The sequence below is a fragment of the Eulemur rufifrons genome, chromosome 19, assembly GCF_041146395.1.
Source record: "Eulemur rufifrons isolate Redbay chromosome 19, OSU_ERuf_1, whole genome shotgun sequence".
NCBI classification, from domain to species: Eukaryota; Metazoa; Chordata; class Mammalia; order Primates; family Lemuridae; genus Eulemur; species Eulemur rufifrons.
In genome coordinates, this window is record NC_091001.1 from 94441435 (window position 1) to 94462806 (window position 21372).

At 38.1% G+C, this 21372-nt stretch overlaps 1 protein-coding gene across 3 annotated transcripts in view; it reads right to left on the bottom strand.

Moving 5' to 3' along the window:
* Window positions 1-21372, bottom strand: part of BABAM2 (BRISC and BRCA1 A complex member 2) — a 395148-nt gene that overhangs the window by 69636 nt on the left and 304140 nt on the right. For all 3 annotated transcript variants that reach the window (XM_069494165.1, XM_069494164.1, XM_069494163.1), the window contains exons 8-10: window positions 15287-15386; window positions 12169-12239; window positions 9510-9592 (exon numbers count right to left, since the gene is read on the bottom strand). In XM_069494165.1, the coding sequence (XP_069350266.1) occupies window positions 9510-9592; window positions 12169-12239; window positions 15287-15386 (254 nt within the window). The remainder of the gene's footprint in view (window positions 1-9509; window positions 9593-12168; window positions 12240-15286; window positions 15387-21372) is intronic.

Consider the following 21372-nt stretch of genomic DNA (forward strand, 5'->3'; position numbering starts at 1 on the left):
GTCCACACAAAGACTTGCACTTGAATTATATTCAAAGAGCATTATTCTTAATAGCCCCAAACTGGAAACAAACAAAATATTCATCATCTAATAAATGGATAAATAATGGAATGGAAAAATGGAATACTACTTAGCAATAAATAAGAATGAAACATTGACACACACAGCAACATGGCTAGATCTCAAAAACATTATACTAAGTAAAAGAAGTCCGGTGCAAAAGACTAAATACTGTATGATTCTATCTTTAACAAATTCTATAAATTCTAAAACAGAATAAACTATAGTAACAGGAAGTGGTAGTGGTTATCTAGGGCTGGAAGTCAGGGAAGGAGATGAACTACAAAGCCACAGGAGGATACTTTTTAAGGTAATGAAAAGGTTTTTTGTCTTGATTGTGGTACTGGTTCTATGACTGTCTGTGATTGCCAAAATTCATTAAGGTGTTCGCTTAAAATGGGTAAATTTTACTCTATGTAAATTATACCTCAAAAAAGATGGGAAAAATGTGCCCCATGGACTCATGAAAGTTGAATTTGTGCAGTTAGGAAAAATACAATATACAAATGGAAAAGTCATTAAACTTTAAATCTGAGCATTATTTCTGGTATTTTCCTTATGCTGAACATTAGTACTTCAGGCCAGTATTGAGACGTCAGTAGTACAATACCGAACACATATTATTATAAAAGTACCTACCTGGCTTAGAATCTTAGAACTGAGCCATTCAAACATAGAAAATACTTAACTGGATTTTAAGAAGCCCAGTTTTTAGTCCTATTCTTCCACAAACACAATCTGAGGTCCGTGCATCTTTCCTTATCACCCTTGCAAGGGTGCTTGGATTCAGGGCTTCCAGGAGTATGGACGGGAAAATGTGTACCTTTATTTTCACTAACATTTAATTGAAATTTAGCATTTCTTCAAATTATGAATATAGGCAACAATCTGTAGTAGTATTAGCAGTACCTTGACTTTGTTACCAATAGAAACCATAGATATTTTTATATCACATTGTAAATGGTGCCCATATCTCAAAATATTATTTATACTCTTTACTATTTCAAAATTATAGTTGTTATTAGATTTTCCACTGGATATTTTTAATGTGTTAACAAAAAAGCTATATATCTGTTCACTAAGAAGAAATATATCTCTATGTCACAACTTTTTAAAGATTTGATAACAGTATTTTGGCATAGTTGATTTCCTTTGTAGTATGATATATTTCATTTTATACATTCAAAAATACTGTTCTAAAGAATTGATCCATAGGATTCAGCAAAGGGGTCTCTGACACATTCTAATACTTAAGAATTCTATTAAAAACTGGCATAAAAAATGAAGGGCTCATATTTTAAATGAAATAATTGAAAGCACCTTGAAACTATAAGATGATATACAAATGTTTTTAACAGTTTCTCAACTAAACTATGGGGAAGGAAAATGGGTAGCAACATCCATTATTTGGGACCACATCTCTTTTTTTCTGAAGAAAGGCTTCATGATTCATGGATCCTGACTTGTTTGGAACCTGATTTGAATAAACCAACTGTAAAAAAAAAATGTGTTTGAGACAAACTGGGAAATCTGAACACAGACTAGGTTTGAGATGATACTAAAGAATTAGATGTAAGAATATTATTGTGAATATATGTTTTTGAAAAATACTTATCTGTCAGAGATACCTAATGACGTACTTATAGGTAAAATAATATGATGTTTCACATTGGCTTTCACATTTGTACATATTCCAGAAAATTAAAAAATGAAATTAAATTAAAAAGGAGGTGGGATCAAAGAAATAAAGGTGACAATACTGCAATATGGGTGATAAGCACATGGGAGCTCATTGTATTTTTCCTCTCTACTTTGATGTTTGTTTAAAATTCATATTAGAAAAAGTATTTTAAAAAAAGTCTAATAGGCACTCAGGATAGATCCAAATGTTTGGATTGTACTTGGTTAAGAAAAAAAAACCAACCAAGAGTGTGTAAAGGAGTGTGCAGTTTGCTATAGGTCCTGCCTGGCCACCGGCCTTGGAAGAGGGGCTATTCCCACAGCTACATCATCCTTTTGGCTCTGGAGGCATTTGACCTTGTAGGTTTGCGGGACAAACCATTCAAACCATTCTAATTGATCACATTCACTATGTCTAAACAGGTTAAATTGGGGTTTTGGTAATTAGGAGCTGGTTAATTCCTTAATTAAGCCACTTAGTTTTGCTCTTTCAATGGCCACAGAGCAAATCCTTGCCTTGAACCGGGTATATCTGTGCCACTGGATAGAGGATTACAGCTGGACAACCTGTCACCTCCTCTGAGGAACAACGCTAACTTCAGCCTCACTACCTTCAGATAAGTGAAGTTGTCTTTGGTGAGATGTCCACTCACATTACTGAGAAATGAGACAGTCTCCACCTCTCTCCAACTTGTGTATAGTTGGACACTGACCCTCTGCTCCTGTTCCTGGGGCTTATAGGTTCTCTGTGGTGCTCTAGAAGCTTTCAAAATTCATCGTGCATACTTGGGGATACTGCCAACAGATCATGTGAAGCAGTAGAGTAATACAATTTAGCACACAGGATCTAGAATCAGTTCCTGGATTTAAATCCTAGCTCTGTCACTTAGTTTTGCTGTGCCACAATTGGGGTAATACTGGTAATTACCCCCAGAAGGATGTTGTTAGGATTAAATAACAAATATACAGCAAGTACTGAGAACTGTGTCTAGAGTATGGTATACACTCAATACCTGTTAATTATCATTACCATTATCTTCAACAACAGCAGAAGTTCTGCATGAAATAATGCCCATGCTCCACCAATGTCAACAGTACTTTAATATTAATTCTAAGAAAAAGTTATACTGAACTAGAACAATAACATAAGATTTACTCTTTGTAAACCAGTTTCCTTTCTTTCATTGGGTAAGACTACTTCTGGGTTATAACTTGTTAATTTGAAAGCAAGTCAAAAAAAACTGAAAAGTCAAAATCACTGAGTTTTCTTTTCTTTCTTCCTTTTTTCCCCTAGAGACAGGATCTCGCTTTGTTGCCCAGGCTGGAGTGCGGTGGTGTGATCCTAGCTCACTGCAACCTCAAAAGCCTGGGCTCAAGTGATCCTTCTGCCTCAGCCTCCCGCATAGCTGGCACTAGAGGCATGTGCCACCAGATCAAGCTAATTTTTTAAATTTTTTTGTAGAGATGGGATCTCGCTACATGGTTCAGGCTGGTCTCTAACTCCTGACCTCAAGCAATCCTACTGCCTCAGCCTTCCAAAGTTTTAAGATTACAGGTGTGAGCCACTGTGCCTGGCCTGAAAGAGTTTTCAAGACTTTTCTTTAATTAGAAAAAGTCACTTTAGCAATTACTTAATCCAATAATTTTAACTGAAAAGAATCATACAACATATATAACAGGGTATAGGGGAAAAAAATCATTGCATGATTGTGCATCTGATTTACAACCTCCTTCCTTACAAGAAATCGTTTAAGGTCATTAAAGGGTGGTCATATAAATCCAAGGTATTACAATGAAGAAAATATTCTCAATGAGGATTAAATTCTCAAAGTAGTGTCAGAAATTACAAAACAGACTTTCTGGAAGTAAACTCTAAAGATGAAAGTTTCCATTTGAATCAAAATAGTGAGGGTGGTTGCTAAAGGACCAGGGCTCTCAGAGTCGTAAAGTGTGAGTAGGGCGTGCTTGTGTGAGTAATCAAAAGATGAAAACCACTTTGCCTAGCAGAGCCAACCACTTTCAAAGAAGTCTCAGGATAAAAATTAGCCAAAATGTTTAAAGTATCTAAAGGACCCAATAGTTCTCATTATTAAAACAAAAAGACATTTACAAAGATTTTATCTTTTTCCACATTTTTTATCATATTGAACAATATAGAGAACTGACTGGTTTCACTTTTTGTTTATAATCAATTTTAGTCCCTGTTGCTTTGACAGTTAATTAAGACTAGAAATGGTAAAATAAAACTAAGAATCTTTATATATGCCTGATATGAGGTAAACTTGGTAATTCTAAAATAATATTATACTTTTTATAGATTTGGCTTGAAACAAGTTCTAATACATTCTATTGTAATTTCTAATTTTAATCACTTTTTATCAATTCTGATTTGCTCTTCAAATATATTCATTTACATAAAAACGTAAGCAAGATTTGAGAAATAGCACTGTTTTGGTTTTATAATTCTATTGCTAAATTATCTAGTAGTCATCTTGTTTGTTGCCTGCTAAGTGGTCTACAACAAAACATGGTTTCTGTGGCAGGGAGATAAAAGTCTACACCATTTTGCTCAGGAACCAAATGGCTGCTACTATGATAGCTTTGCCTTTTAGTGGTGAGGCAACAGTGCAGTATTAATGCAAATAATTTCCTTGGTTATACTAGGAATTATACAGCCTGCAGAAATCAGAGCTTAGAAGGAGCATTTGTAGCAATAAACAGAAGCTTCCGATTTTTACTTAAAATTTCAAAAGCTGTCCTGATTTTTAATTATTGGCCTTGATTACAATTCTCTAAGGAAAAAATTATTTAAATGACTACCAGAATTAGTCTGAAGTTGTCAGTTTCCTCTGGCTTTAACAAAAAACAAAGTCTTACCAGAAACTGAGCTCTCTGAAAAACAAAATAGCTGTTTTTGCACTTAATGTAAACTTAAAACTAATAAATGAACAACACCATAACAACTATGAAATGGAGTAATACATTGGAAATAATGGAAAGAACAAAATACAAAGAGAATTTTTTCTCTCTTTTTCTTTGAAAAATATGACTGTTTATAGTAATAATAGAAAAATGATATTGTTGTGTTTACATTATAACATATAAAGATGTAACATATGTGGCAATAGCACAAACAAGGGAAGGAAAAGGAGCAAAGTTGTTATATTTCACTAGAATTAAGTCGCTATTAACCTTCAGTAGATTGTGTTAAGTTAAAGATGCCTATTGTAATCTCTAGAGCAAGTGACTAAGAAAGTAACTCAAAATAAGGAGCTAAAAAAAAAAAAATGAACAAATGACTCTCCCCTTGCTCACTGTGCTCCACTCACACTGGCTCAGGCAAAGCTCTTTGCTGCCTTAAGGCTTTTGCACAAGCTCACTGCTTTCCTTGGAATCTCCTCCCTTGGCTCTCTGAATGGCTCATTAAGGTCTCAGCTGAAATGTCATCTTCTACAAGAGGTCTCCCCTAACCACACTACAACAACCTCCTCTTAGTCTATCACAGCCATCTGCTTTGTTCCATCATGGTTGTTGTCACTATTTGAAATTTATACATTTAGTTTACTTCTTTATTGTCTGTCTCTCTCATTAGACTCCAAGAGGGAGGGTTTCTCTCTCTCTCTCTCTCTCTCTCTCTCATATATTTAATATATGAGGGTCTCACCCTATTCTCTTAAACATCACTTCATGCCTTGCGTATAGTAAGCAAGTCACAAAATATCACCTGACCTTTTTTCTCATCAACTAGACCAGAGGTTGACAAACTTTCTGTGAAGAGTCAAATAGTAAATATTTTAGGCTTTGTAAGCCATATACTGTCTCTGTTGCATATTCTTTTGCTTCTTTGTTTTTTTTTCTAACAACCTTTAAAAATATAAAAACTATTCTTAGCTTGAGGGCCATATAAAAACAGGCTGAGGGTGAGATTTGGCCCATAGGCTGTAGTTTTCCAACTTCTGTGCTATACCACTAAAAGTGTCTTAAGGTCAAGCCTGAGTTATTTACTTACATTTGCTAATACCTAGCACAGTACTGAGCATATAGTAGGTTCTCAGTAAACTCAGCTCTCAGTTAAATTGAGTTAAATTAATTAGGGGTGGAGGCGGAGAAGAGAAAAAATGGTCAGATTCAGTCTAATAGGCATTCTACCAGGGAGACAATGCTTAGGATCCAGGCTGGGTGACTCAAGGGGTCACTTACCAAGGATTTAATGAGAAGACAGCTTCTCATACAGTCACAGATTCCCTGATATTGCCTTGGAAATCACAGATCTCAATACTCTCCTCTTCCAAGCAGCAACTCTGCTACCGCAGGCAGCTGCTTCCTCTCATGTCTACTTACAGTGCAGCTGACTGGGGCCCAGGAAATAAGAGCACATCTTTCCCCCAGTGGTTGCTTTTGTTCTGTGCTACTGTGCCTTGCTAACCAGTTCTATTGCCATCCAGCGTTCTGAAAAGCTGCTGGCTTAAAGAAACATCTACCTCCAGAGGAAGAACAATTTGGCAAATATGGAATTACCTACACAACTGGTATGAATAATTCTTAGATGATGGCCAGGAAACATTCCTGAAAACAGTTTCTGGATGGGAGCAAGTTTCTGATCCTGCTGCAGTTCCAAGTCTTGAGACATGTTGATAACGAATGATGGCAGGAAGGAATAAATGGATGAAAAAGCTCCATGGCCAAAATTATGGCCATAGTCTCCACCCCTGGAACTGCCAGAATGCCAGGATGTTGTAGTATCTCCTGAGAGATCTCAGAATATGCGCAATGCTGTCCCCTAAGGCATTCTTGCTTCCTTACACTCTGGCCCAACTCTAAGGTCAGAGCTGTCTGCCTCAAGAGATGAGTGTCTCTTTCCTCTACATCCAACACGCTCAGCGTTATTGCCAGCACCTGCCCTATTGATAGCTGTCTTCCTATTCCTGGGCCTGGAAGAATAGAGAGAGGGGAGAGCAGATACGTTATTTCTCATTCTGCCAGGTCTTCAACCTCCATGAAGTAGTGGAGCCAGCCACAGGGGACTGGATCTATCTCCAGGCACTTCCTTCCTCCTTTTTCATGACTTGAGATCTCAGAATAATTCACTGCAATGTTCTTTGTTAAGTTTCTGCAACCCCATATTCACCTCCCCACTTCATGGAAGGAAAAAAAGGAGCAAGTGGTCTCTTGGGCGTTGTAAGCAAGCAAGCAGATGCTTCCAAAGGAAGGTAAGTGTCAGATGCTTAACTGCATGACTAAGTAAAACACATTATCTAACCAAGCTTCATTCCGATGTAGCAAGTCCTACATTTTAGATAAGAAAGAAGCAAAAGGGTGGAAATTATTTAAAGACAGGCTGTGAGTTAGTGACGGAGCAGGAAATGCCATCAAAGTCCCTTGATTCACAGACAAGGTCTTATCTGCCAGAAGAACAAGAGTGTGGGCAGTGATACCGAGATAAGGAGCAAACAGCCTGAGGAAGAATATGAGCCTGAGGAAATACTTCGGAAAAAGTAAATTAAACAAATCCCAAGGTCCTTTATAGCTGTTCTAAGGAGTGCCTGGGGGTTCTATGTTTCTGAAGAAGGTAATTCAAGATGAAGTGAAAATTTAACTTCAGCACTCAATTTTGCATGTCTGATTTGGAAAAGCTGAGACAGTAAGGTGGAGCAGGAGCTGTAAGAAATACTGGACACATGGTACTAAGGAGAAAATATCCTGCGGGGAATAGACTTTCAAAAGCTACAGCAATTGTTGTAATGCTGAATGAACTGACCAAAGAGTCAGCAGGTGGTGAGAGGGGAATGCTTTTTTATCCCTGAACATCACTGTAAGTAACAATTTCCTCTTGCTAGCCACCACCAGAATAGTCCTCTTTAAGTTACATGTGGAAAACATGGTTAAACTGAGCAATGTCATGAATGTATTCTTTTTCTTATGTCTGATATGATCAGACATCAACTGAAAGTAGAACCATGGCTAGGAGAAGAAGGCAAGTTTCGGTAAAAACACTTGGCCTGTCATGGCACTTTGGGATAAAGGAACTGGCTGAGGCATTCATCTGACATAATATTTGTAATTGTCCCAGTGTGATGAGGTTGTCCATGGCCACTCTGGAGGCATCTGCCCCTCACCACCATCCTCTGAAGCAGGTTACAGACCCCTCTTGTTTGAGCTGAGCTAGGGGAATCGCACCAGGCAACTGTCCTGAGTCAAAAAGATAAATCAAGGATGTAGTCTGGATCAGGCTGGGTTACCAGGTTAGAAAAAGAATACTGGGACCAAAGCAGTGTGCCAAAGTGAACATGGCAAATAGGAAGTGAGGTCTCACAAAGGAATTAAGACTCAGAATGCAAAACCAAAGCAAGGACACATAAGGTCAGAATCAAAAGTGGTGGTTGGAAGCACCAGTGTTTGGCATAGATCAAGAAGACAGGAGGCAAAGAGGAGGCTGCCAGGAGGCCTTGACTGTGAGGCTTCCCTCCTCCACCTGCCCCATAGTGCAGGTTACGGTGGTGACATGGTACATGACACCTTGACAAGGTGGTGATTGTTGTGCAACACCTAAAGAGCAGAGAGGCCCAACTCCTTCCACACATAGCCAGTTCTCAATTATCTCTACATGGATTATACCGTGATAACGTTTTACTTAGAGGCTTTCCTCCTTCTGCCACTATGGACATTTTTGGTTTCCTCCCTTATTAACTATTGGTGTGAGATTAGGCAAAAAAAAAAAAAAAGAAATTGAAAACTATTTTAACCTAGCCAAATCACAACCAAGAAGGTAAATCTGCTGGGGAAGAAAAATTCCCCAAAGTCAGTATCTTCATACTGTCGGATGCCTTGGCTAAATAGGGCTGAAGTTTTTCTTTCCGAAATAGTTTATTAAGGCATAGGGTAAGTTCTACATACTGAGTGAAGCCAACTCAAACCCACTGCTTTTCTCTAATTCGAGCTGAGAAAGCTAGAACTCCTTTGCCTTTGGCTTGAAGACTACGCATTTTGCATACCAAATTACTACAGAATGAAGGTCTCAGTTGACTTGCAACTGAAACCTGACACCATCGGTCACTGGTTCTTATATAACCAGGAAATAAACAAAAGAGACACTAAATTATCCACCAAGAAAAAGCTGGGCCAATGTTTACTGACTGATTGAATGGTATAACACAGCCACCATTTAAGTAGCCTACTCTGTGGGAGAACCCTGGGAAGGGATGTTATGGACGCATCGAGACACTGCCCCACCTTAAGTTATGTACTGCTTATTATCAAAGCCGTAGACTTTTCACTTAATAAGAATGATAACTAAATGATCACAGCAGGTATGTTTTGAGTAATTCTGCAAGTTTTGAGGCTTGATACTGGAAAGACACTTTGAAACAGAAATCTGTTTGGGGTAGGGTGTCTTCAGCCTGGCAATACTGACATTTTGGACTCAATAATATTTTTGTGAGGGGCTGTCTTGTGCATTGTAGGATGTTTAGCTGCATCGTTGACCTCTACCCACCAGATGCAAGTAGCCATCCCTCACCCCCGCTGCCAACTGTGACAACCAAAAATGTCTCCAGACATTGCCAAACCTCACCTAAGGGGCAAAATCACTCTGGTGATTGAGAACCACTGGTCTAGAGATACTTTTCTCTTCGAGATCACACAATAAATATACATATACTAAAGTAAAAGGAAACAAGTCAGGTCACTAAAGGTTCTTGGATGGATAATTACATGTGGTTCCAAACATTTTTAAATGTATGCTGACATGCTGATAGCAAAAGTATACTCACTGTGTACAAGAAAACAAAAATCTTTCCACATCAGCAGCAGAGTGAGTTTTGTAAAGCCTTCTGCATCATATTCCACGACACCTCTAAGTAACAAAAACATACACACACAAACAAAAAACCCTCATAAAAATAAGGTATAAAAGGGATGACACCAAGTAAAGAATATATTCACGAAGTCAGGGTTATGGAATCTCAGATGCATTTAAGGCAAGTGAGGATTACTGTGGGAAGGGCCGGGGATTTGGAATGAGGGCAAGTAGGGTCAAGTCCCAGCTTTGCCAGTTACTATCTATTATGGACTCATGCAAATCACTTAACCTTTGCAGCCTCAGTTTCCTCATCTGCAAACTTCATTACAGGGTTGTAAAAAACAAATAAGATAAACCATAAAATGCTACACAAATGTTAGCTACTAATTGTGAGTAAAAGGACAAATTAAGAAATCAGATCGGCAATGACACTATAATGTCAAACAGCAGCATACTATCCGTACAGTGATCGTTAAGCCCCACCTTCACTGGGCACTGAACAGTAATGAGCAATGACAGTATTATTAAATTCAGGATTATGTATTACTTTTCTTCCAAAGTACATGGAATCCTTTCACTTGTGTCCCCTTGTTCTCCCCACTGGGCTCAACACAAAGTAGCAACATGAGATGTGTGGACGCTGGGCTCAGATGCGAGACGCACAGCTCATGTATCAAGGGAGAACAGCCCCTGACCACTGTTGGGGCTGGGTAGGGTTCTGGTAGGGTCATCTCACTCATCTCCCTCAAGAGCTGAGTGCCTGGGGGAATGCTGCCAAGATGTGACAATACCAACCACACACTGAGGACAGAAATGATTTTCTCTCTCATTCATGCAAGGAGGTCTTATGTGATGATTATGTATGTCTTCTCCCTGGCTGAACCAGGTCATTGAATTTGATGACCGCCCAGTTTAAGTAGGGAGGAACAGCTGCCCTCCTTGTAGAGGCAAAGGAACTAAGATACTAAAGGCTAAGGCATCTGCTCACAGATGGTTGGTATATCATTCAGATTTCAAGTCACCAATTTACTCACCAATTCATATTTCTCTCTATGAACTTATAATTAACACAATGTTATAACACTCATATTTAAATTTTTCAGATTCTGTATCCTATAGGTAAAAATAAGCACATAATCCTTTTTAGTATGCATATAGTACAGTAATAAGTATACTATATTACTGTATTATATATATAATAACAAACTCAAAAATGTACATTTAAAAAGAATGAGATTTAAAAACAAAAATAAATATAAATTTCATATTTTTCGTGTATTCCAATGGGGTGAGTTGTGTAACCTCTGGGGTGTGTGCACTGCACTTTGGAGGTCACTGTGCTAGCTTCCTCATTTTCAATTATATATACTAAAGATAATCTCACTTGAAGATCAGAAGACCAATGGTGTCATTGATTAACCACTGTATCAAAAGTACTTTTAAAAATGTTCATAAACAAAACTGAAAACAATTTTAAGTAGTAAAGACTCATGTGAGAGGTAGTCCTACTGCTTGGATATTGACACTTCTATTTTGGAGGAATGAAAAATTCTACTATGGGTATTGAGGAAATTTCTTAAAATTGTTTTGAGGAGTGATAGATTTTGCTGACTGTGCCACACTTTGAAAATTATATCCTAGAGAATGGCCAACCTTATTCTTGGTTTCATTTTCTGTTTCCTACTTCCCATTTCCTTTTGTCCTAATTTCTTCATTTACTTATTTAAAATTTTAATTTTGTGTTACTGCATACATGATTATATATTTATAAACCTTTTCTGGCATAAGGTGGGCTACAACCAGACCGCTAAAACCCTGAGTGCCTAGTTTCCCCCATGGGTAGAAGGCTGCCACCTCCTTAAGGAGCATGAGGAAAATGCCCTCCCTGGAGCTAACCCCAGGAGGAGCTTAATAAGGTCTCTTGTCTGACGTCATTTAAGGAAACAGGCTGCAGAGCAGCCCAGCCACCGGCCAGAAGGAAAGGGGAAATGCACAGGGACAGAGCAGGAGGAGATGCCCACTCAGTGACTACAGTCACACGCTTCCCTGTCCTCTCTTGGTGCCATCTTCCAACTCCTAATTTCAAGTGTGAGTCACCGCTTTTGCATCTAATGTTAGATTTCCTTCCCAAATCTGTGTGGCACTGTAGTCAGTGGAGTCTTGTCGGGAGACCTGAGTCCTGGAGAAATGGGGTTCCTGTTCTGGCTCCACCACTTCTAGGTGGGTGACTACCACTGGGTTACTGAGCTTACCACAGTTTCAGGGTTTTCTTCAATAAAATGTGTCCCAATGCCCACCTGGTTCACCTCGTGGCTACTGTGAGGTGAGGGAAGTGAAGGTGCTTCGCAAACTGCAAAGAGCTCTACAACGAGCAGGTATTATTGCCATTATTACTGCTGTGTTCGGGCTAGCCATGCCACTGCTCCAGATTGGATTCTATTATTTGCCAAAGAATTCTAAAAAAAGTCTTCCTGGGAGCTTTCATATAAACAGCATACCAAAAAGAAAGTGGCATTGAAAAGGTACCGTATGTAAGAACCAAGAGCTATTTTCTTAATCAAGCCCCCATGTTAGGGTTGTCAGCAAGTGAGGGCATGGTTGGTGCAGAGTTTAAACAGAGCAGAACTTACGTGCCAAAGTGGCTGAGGAAAGCAGCAATATACTCTCTTCTTTTGTGATATCCCTGAATCACATACTGCACCTGGAATAGGAACACAGAGCTGATAAGTGGAGTAGGAAATTTTTAAATGCCTTTTTATAAAAAAAAATTTCAAAGATTCCAAGAGGTGGAAAGATTAATAAAAATGAACACCATATTCCCACCACCTATACTCACTGACTGTGACTACTTTCCTTCATTGCTTCCTCCAGCATCTATCTAACCTCCATCCATCTACCTACCTCTCATTCTATCCATCAACATTCCAAAGGAGACTAGAGACATCATGACATTTCACCCCTAAATGCTTCAGTATGCAACTCTAAAAAATATGACATTATCTTACACAACCACAATACCATTACCATACCCAACAAATCCAGTGATCAGTCTCTGAATTCTAGTACGCTGTCCATTTTCAAAATTTCCCAATTGTCCCCAAAATGTATTTAAAAAGCAGTATACAATTAAGGATCACGCATCTTTCTTTTTATGCCTTTTAAGTCTCTTAATCTAGAATAATAGCACCTCCTTTAGTGTATATGTGTGTATACGTGTGTGTCCCTGCACATGCATGTATTGACTTCTCAAAGAAATTGGGCTAGTTGTCTTACAGAATGTCTCAAGCCTCTGATTGTTTCCTTTACTCTCCATATTTCCTATAAATTGGAAGTTAGAGCTAAAGGTATGATTGGGCCCAAGTTAAACATTTTTGGCAAGAAAACTTCATAGGTGATATCAGCCTTGATCACTTGTTGAAGGTGACAACAGCCAGTCCACTCCAGTGTAAAGGGACGTTTCCCTTTGCCACAGTGAGTAATCTATGGATGTACCTCTTGAAGCATGTGAAAACCTGGTTCCTCATCAACCTTTCAACTAATGGTTTTAGTATTTGTTGGAGATCCTTGTCTGAATCCATTATTTCATTAGTGAATGCAAAATGGTGATTTCTGAATTCTATCATTCCTTTTGTATTTATCAGCTCTCATTCTCTATAAAGAAAAGCTTTCTCTCATCAAATGGGGTTATTTGGTTATCTTGAACTCCTATTAAAAAGGCAGAACAATGCTTAATTCTTTCTTTTTAAAATCCTAATATTCAGAATAAGGAGTGTTACAATAGGAGATTTTACTTTGCTGTGCCTTTTTATGTTTCCTTGTTACCCAAATGACAGTTTCTATAAAAAAAAAAAATTATGAACTCATTAAGCTAGGCATCTGAAAGTTAGTCATTTACCCGTCAACTTCTAACATGAAAACACATTCCTTATAATGTCCTCATAATGGTTGAAAGAAACAGTGGGAAGGAGAGACCCCCAAAATTGTTTATATTGGCTACAGCCATACTAAGTTTCCATGGCTAATAAAAGCTCAAGATAAAGTGCTTGAAATAACCTTGACACAATTGGTACTGATAGTCATGTTGTACCCTTTAAATGTAAAACAATTCTATTTATGTAATAGGGGTTTATGTCAATTTATAAAAACAGTGCTTACTTTGCAGGCTGAATGCAGGATCAGAAATGTTATTTTGGGAAAAGAAAAACAGATGATAAGTTTGCTTAAGTGGCTTTGTTTAAAAAGGGGATGAAAACAGTTCTGTATACTTGATTTTAAAAACAGAAAACCATTTTAACAGAAACCCACAACAAAACTGGCTATAAAGATAGATTCCAATGTAATTATGGAAATTCATTTGAAGAGATTGTTTCTAAAAGCAGCCCATACTGTCCTCATTTGTAGCAAACAGAAGAACACCAATTTTAAAAGACAAGTAAAATTAATGAAAGGGAAACAGATAAGAAAAATTGACTGATTCTTATATTTCTGGGAAAACGGTATTATAATTTTTTTGAGGAAAATGTATGCCTGAAATTAATCTCAATTGGAGAGCTTTAAAAAGGCTTTTCTTCTCAGTTCTGGAAGACCAAATTTGCATTTTTCTCCATAATTCTGGGACACAGATTTGAAGGCAGTGCAAAGCCCCAGAATGTAAATAAGAATTCTGTCCTCCGATCAGTTTTGTAGGAGGGCAGAGGCTGGGGGAATTTGGTCTGATGAGAAATAACCATTCTGTGAGAGTTAAATGCCCTGGAATCTGTGCCAGGCCCATAGACTGCAGAGTTGCCAGATTTTAGTTTCTCTGACATTTGAAAAATAATACAGAAGCCTTTGAAATATTATTGTACTTTTAAAATATTTTCTATATAGAGATGAGCTATCTTTTCAATGAAAGAGACAAACAAAAGATCTATTTTCCAAGCCAATATGAACAAGTCAAAAGGAGTGAAGAAAACTGTACTTTGGCAATTAAGCAAACTGAGTCATACTCCATGTGGGAGAGGAAAGAGAGTCAGTGTTGCTCGTGCATTAATATCTCTAGTTTTCAGCTAAATAAATACACTGGCTGGACATTAACAAGTATATTCTTACACTTTTTGGAAATATCTGACACCAGCCATTAGAGTAAACTCAGCTACTTGCCAATGTAATGGCTCCTTACTGTAGCTAAGAGTAAGCTTTAGATAATCTGATACGCCTTAGTATAAGACCAGCTGACTTGGAAATCTTGCCTCTAGGAGCAGGACTCTAGCAAAATGCTCCAGACATGACAGGAAGAATCAAAAGCTGACTATTAAAAAGTGAAGTACAGACAAGCAGAAAGAGATGAAGGTAGTTTTAAAGAAATACCCTGATATCAACTAGTGGCAAACATATGCACACACACACACTAGACAATTGGGAAGCAAAAGGATTCAAAAATTTAAAACTGTTAAGAAGGTGCAAGATCTAGCAAAAACTTAGGGGATAAAGGAAATTCAAGAAAAAGGTGACTTAAATCTGCAGATATAAAGTTAAGAGATGAAGATAAGACTGGAACAGGAGGTCAGAAAGCTCAGAAAAGGAAAGAGGGCAAAGAAATAGGAAGAGAAACAGATGAATTGTAATTCAAAGTAGGAAATGCAGATGCCAGCTGGAGGCTGAAACCAAGAAGATGGTCTGAGGAGGATGGTACATACATGAAGGTTCTGGTATGTAGTGGACCATATGAGGGCGTCTCACAAGACGGAGTAAGAGGACTCGCTTTACCTTATTGGTGAGCAGGTGGCACACTTGAGGAACATAATCAATGAGACATCCTCCTCCTGGAAAAGCTGGGATATGAAGAGCTGAGGAGCCGCCAAGTGCACTGAAAGGACAAGAGTAAAATGGACACTTCTCTTAGGGCTCAAGCAACTTAAGAAGTGATACCCCCAAACAGACTTGGCTTCTCTCATCAAAGTCTGGCCAGCAACTGCCTGGATTAATGATGATGGGTATATGGGCTTCACTTTCTGATTAAATTTCTGTATTCCAATACAATTTGTTAAATTAGCCTTATACATCATTGATAACAACTAAGGATCTTATCACACAACAGTACACATTAACAAATTTTGATGTGTTTGGGTAATGTCTTACCAATATTAGTGGGCTGTATGTATTATCAAAACATACACTTTTATACTCTTCATTATGCTCAAGTCATTGCTGGGCAAAGACAACTTATTCATTAAACACCTGAACTTAAATGAATTAATAAAACATTGTAACAGACAATATTACATCTTAGCTCTGTTAACCTTGAATTCTAAAAGGTACACAAGAAGAAGTACAGTCTTAACAAGAGGTATGGTCAATAATTGATCTAAGCATTAATCCAGTGTTGATTTAGAAATAGTTTTCGGAACTTTCACAGATTCCCTTTTTAGTTTAAATTGACCAGCATACAATCATTAAAAGAAATTGTTCAGAACTTCACAGCATGTGTTCATTTATCACTCTTAATCTTGACTACATCTTATTTCCTATTCTCACTTTCCTTTTGTCCTAGTTTGTTTTCTTTATTCTAATTTTATTTTAATGTGGATGTTTCTATAACCCCCTTAAACCCTCTCTGTAATATGATAGGATATTTTTTTTAAAAAACCCTAAAATCCCTTAATATGGTGGTTATTCATTATCCAAGTCACCAGTTACAAGGTTGCAAGTGGAAGAAAAAGGTAACACAATAACTGCCTGGAAAATCATTCCTAAAGAGTTTAGGGCAGACTGACTCAGTCTAGGGTTTGTGATACAGGGAACATATATCACTACTAAAAGGACTTCAGACCCATCCTGTCTCTCTATCGACTATAGATTTTGGAAATTAATTTTTCTGATAAAAATAAATTTTATGTTTATTTGTTTATAGGAATGAAAAATCTCTATGAACAAAATCCCAGGTCATGTGAGGAAGTCAATGTGGAGTGGAAATATTCAATATTGACTTTTTCTACTCAGATAATACCTAAAAGCACAACTCTGACAACTGAGAAAATCATAAGACAGCATTTGACTAGGCATGACATTCGTGAGTCACCTGTACTCTGCAAGTGCACAGAATCAGCAAGACCATCATTGCCTTTTGCTACTCTTAAGCGTAGACATTGGATTAGACTTGGCCTAAATTCTGAAGAAGGCTAGGAAAATTTCTATGACTTCCTGTGAACTGGAGGAAGGCTTTTTGTGTTCTCTTTTGTATGTACAAATTACACAGAAGGCATACATCTAACAAGAAGATTCTAATGATTCCATTAGGATGGAAAACTGATTAAGATGAAAATTCTATAGTACAAGAAAAACAAATCTAATATTTATATCCTTATTGGTCAAGTATCTGTATAACATAAAGAATGCCAAGATCCAAGCTACTCATAACTTACTTAGAGGAATAATCCTTGGCATGATAAAATACCAAAACAAAAAAGAAAATTATTTTGATAGTTCCCTGGAATTGATTGTAAAATATAAACTTATATAAAATATAAAATATAAAATATTTGACTTATATAAAATATTACAGGATAAGTTCTTAATCATTCACTAAATTGCATACAAGGAAGGAAAATAGTTCGTGTATAATCCTCTAAACTTGAAACTTTCTCTGCTTTAATTGTGTCATTCTGAAATACAGCCATTAAACAAAAATTACCTGTAACAATAGAATGAAGCAGAGATGTGAAAAAATCCCAAGGCCAGCTGTTCTGCTGCCAGGCCCATGTTTTGTACCCTGCTTCTGTCATTATCAAGAATACTTGTTGCTAGGTGCTTTATCACATTATGTAATTTAATCCTCCCAACAATTCAACAAGGTGGGAATTATCATTGCAATTTTACAGGTGAAGAAACTGAGGCTCAGAGAGAAAAAACTGCCTCAGGTTCACATGAGACAGAGGTAAACCCAGATCTGAACGCAGGTCTGCCTGTCACCAGAGTCCAGGCTGTTTCTGCTGAAACATGTTGACTCCCTGAGCCGAGGGGCATTCTAGTCATGATGACTACATGGATAGGAAGAAACAGCAGGTCTGGCTACAAGTTAGCTGGGTGGGGATCCCAGTGATGACGAAAGGCCCCTGGAGACACTCAGACCACCACTGAGGCAGACACTGTGGTGGACAGCTCCTCCCCCTCTGCAATTTTCCACACAGCAACAAGGCAAACATTCCTCTTAATTTTGTTCATACCTCAGTACTCCCCCACTCCAACCATCAAACAGTCAGATTCACGTGATCTCGAATGTGACGAACCACCTACTCGGGCATGTCTAATTCTAAATACCTAAGTTGCCTGTGCAGGACGAGCCCCCATGTGTGAAGTACTTCAGGTACTACAAAGGGTAGTTTAACTAAGTGTTTATTTTTTAAAAGATGCTTATTTCACCCTTTATTTCACTCAGTAGTTTCTTAGCTTGTAAGGGTACAAAACCCAACATCCAGAGTCACACACTGATAAGTGCTGCTGATTCCTGTATAAAGATCTGCCTCATGGGTAAATATTTAACAGGCTTGCTATAGCCTAAACACTGCCCTGATCATGCTGAATACACAAAGTCAAGTGCCAAGAAATAAAAGAGCTATTATGTTTTTAAAGGGTGCATGATGGAAGTTAAAGTCTTGTGATCTCTATTTATTTAATATTCATGAATCAAAAAATATCGGGCTGAGCATGTACAGCAGCAAACTCACACTGTGCAGAGATTCCAGGGTTCACCCAGATATTCCCAGGAACACAGGGCTGGCTGGAGAGAAGGCAGGGCCTGACTAACCCACTAAATGGCTGAGGACAGAGTGAGAAGGAGACGAAAGGGACTCCTTGATGCTGATTCTTCTGATCTCTAGAGCAATGCAGTGAGGAAGCAGGGGCAAAAAGGCGAGGAAAAGTGAATCACTGTGGCAGGGGCTCAGGCTGAACTTGGGAAGAGGAAAGGGTGAAAATGATTGTTCTGACGAAAAAGTACCTTCTACTTCTTCATGGACTAAAATGAAATATGAAATTAGTTGATAATTCTTAGAATTGAAACTGAATCTGTGAATATAAATTAGAAGGACAAGGCCAGAGTTTGAAAAACCTTTCCAACAATGGGGATAATTAAATAGACCAAATGGTAACCAGAAGAACATTTCCAGGTCTGTCTTGTTGGCTCTAAAAGTCAAATGTAAGAGCTGTCTATACTGAATGTATTAATACTATTCTTTTCCCTGCAAATGAAACTAATAGAGCCCTTTGTGAACTTTGCTCTGTCTGCAAATATCCAGACTCCAATACAGTCATGTCTCTAATACAGTCATGTGCCACATACCATGTTTTGGTCAATGGTGGTTCCATAAGATTATAGTATCATATTTTTATTACACCTTTTCTATGTTTAGATATACATAGATACACAAATACTTACCATTGTGTTACAAATGCCTATGTTATCGCATACAGGTACATGCTGTACAGGTTTGTGGCCTAGGAGCAGTAGGCTACACCACATAGCCTAGGTGCATAGTAGGTTCTGCCATCTAGGTTTGCGTAAGTACACTCTATGACGTTCGCACAACAATGAAATTGCCTAACGACACATTTCTCAGAAGGGGTCTCTGTAGTTGAGCAATGCATGACTTAATTGAAGATTTAACTTGGCTGTAGCATGACAGCATGAAGAAATTATTTTTGAGTGTTTTGACATGGAAAAATGCAGGCAGTTAGCCTACCTGAAAGCTTGACTTGGGACAATGGGTTTCTGATTTTGACCCATTGTGGAATAGTAACTCCAATTCCCCCCATGTGGAATTTTACCTTAGTGGCCAAGTAAAATGAACAAAACATAATTTAGCACTGGAAAAAACCAGAAGGGCCAGTGATTCTCAATCATAATTCTTGCTTCTCTCAATTTTTTTCTCTTTGGTTCTACCCAACTTCCTCATCAGTGCAGTGGGGATAACACTACTCTCAAAAAGACCCATCTCTCTTAGAGCATTAAAAGGGTTAGACTACTAAGTAGAGTCACACTGACCTTAAAACAGCACCAAGCATTCCGAGAGGGACTTCACTCTAGTTCGAGTGTTCTCTGTTCAAGGGTCATGACAGGGAACTGTCAGAGACACTTGGGTCAGCCTTAGTGTCCTGCTGCTCTTTGCCCTTGAACCGGGTTCTGAGGCAGAGGAAGTTGACCTGGCTGCCTCCTCCACAGTATGATTCAGGGGAGTACTGGAGGCTGAAGCATGGAAATGGGGAACTTCTAGGATAACAGATGGAGACAAGCTGCCTTCAGCCTTCAAGCTAAGAGAAATCCTAAGAAAAGGTATACCGCCATCGATCCAATTCAACAAGCACCAGTGTGCCTAACTATGTTTAAGGACTTGACTTTCCCATTCTGAATGTGTGATTGGAGCACCACTGATAAGTCCCTTCAAGGTAGAGGAATGCCAGGGACCTCAAGAATCTGGAGCCAGATTATGCTTCCTGGTGGCCTGCCAGGAAAGCCATTACAATAAAACAAGTCACTGTTATTTATTGAGTACCCACTTTTGCCAGGTACTCTCCTGGGCACTTCATGATCTCTAAGCCTCACAATAACCCTGCCATGTAGACCTAATTAGCCCGATTTATAGATGAGAAAACTAAGGGTCTATGAGTAAAAGTATCTTGTCCAAGATAACCCAGCAAGTAATTTACAGAGATGAGCTTGAACCCAGGTCTTTCTGGTTCCAAAGCCTATGTCCTTTTTCATTAGGAATTCTCTCATAGGAAGATAGTGTAAAATTTTTAAAAGTCTAATCACTACCTATATACTGAAACAGTGGTATAAGTGATTCAAATTGTCCTCAAAGCTTTTATCTGTAAAATTTATCACATTGCCATCTCACTTTTTCTCATCTTAAGATATCACGTGTCACAAGTTAACCTGGTAGGATCATTTATAGATTCTGAAAATCCAGAAGAACATAAATACTAAATTAAGGAGAGGCTCTGGTTCTGTTGTTTTCTAACTAGAATTTTTTTCCTAGTAAAGCATTTTCTAGACCTGTTTTTAGCCCTCATCTTATGTTACAGATTCAACTTTGACCCATCTCAAGAGTTTCTCAATCCTTCAGTTAAACAAAATCAGGGTGTAATTCAATATGGCAGAGTCTCAATGAGTTCAGCAGGACAAGAACATAAAAGATATGAGATCAGAATGATGACTTAAGTACACAGGTAGAAGAAAATCTGGGGAGTCTCACAGAGTGAGAGGCTCACTGACGCATGGAAGCAGCCTGGCCATATTACATTATGACTAATCTAGTATTTCCACTAAACACACTGCACAGCATAAGGCTCTGTTAGAGTACTGGATTCCATTTCTTGTTTCCCATTTTTAGAGGGACAAATAAAAATAGAAATGTTCTGAGACAATGACACTATGATTAACCACTCAGAAAAACTTCCCCCTTAGAGAAAAGTCTAAACAAGTTGAAATTGCTAAGTTAAATTACTTAGAAGATTATGGAATCATTAAATAGAGTAATTAAAAAATATGAAGGTATACCGCTATACTGGATAATTTCGATCAGCTGTTCTCTGCTTAGGTACAGTATAAACAAAAAGAGTTTAAAAGACAATAAAAGGGATTTGCTTGGTAAATGAATTCTCTACATAACAGAGTAGTGAATAGTAACTCCATTTACAAGCACTAAGTATGCATCAGGCACTATAACAAGTGCTTTTCCCCTACGATACCTCTTGTTCACACCAACCTACGAGAGAGGTGTTACTGTTGTCCCATCTTATAGATGAGAGCACTGGAGCTTTAAAAAAGCTAACTAACCTCTCTAAGGTCATATAGG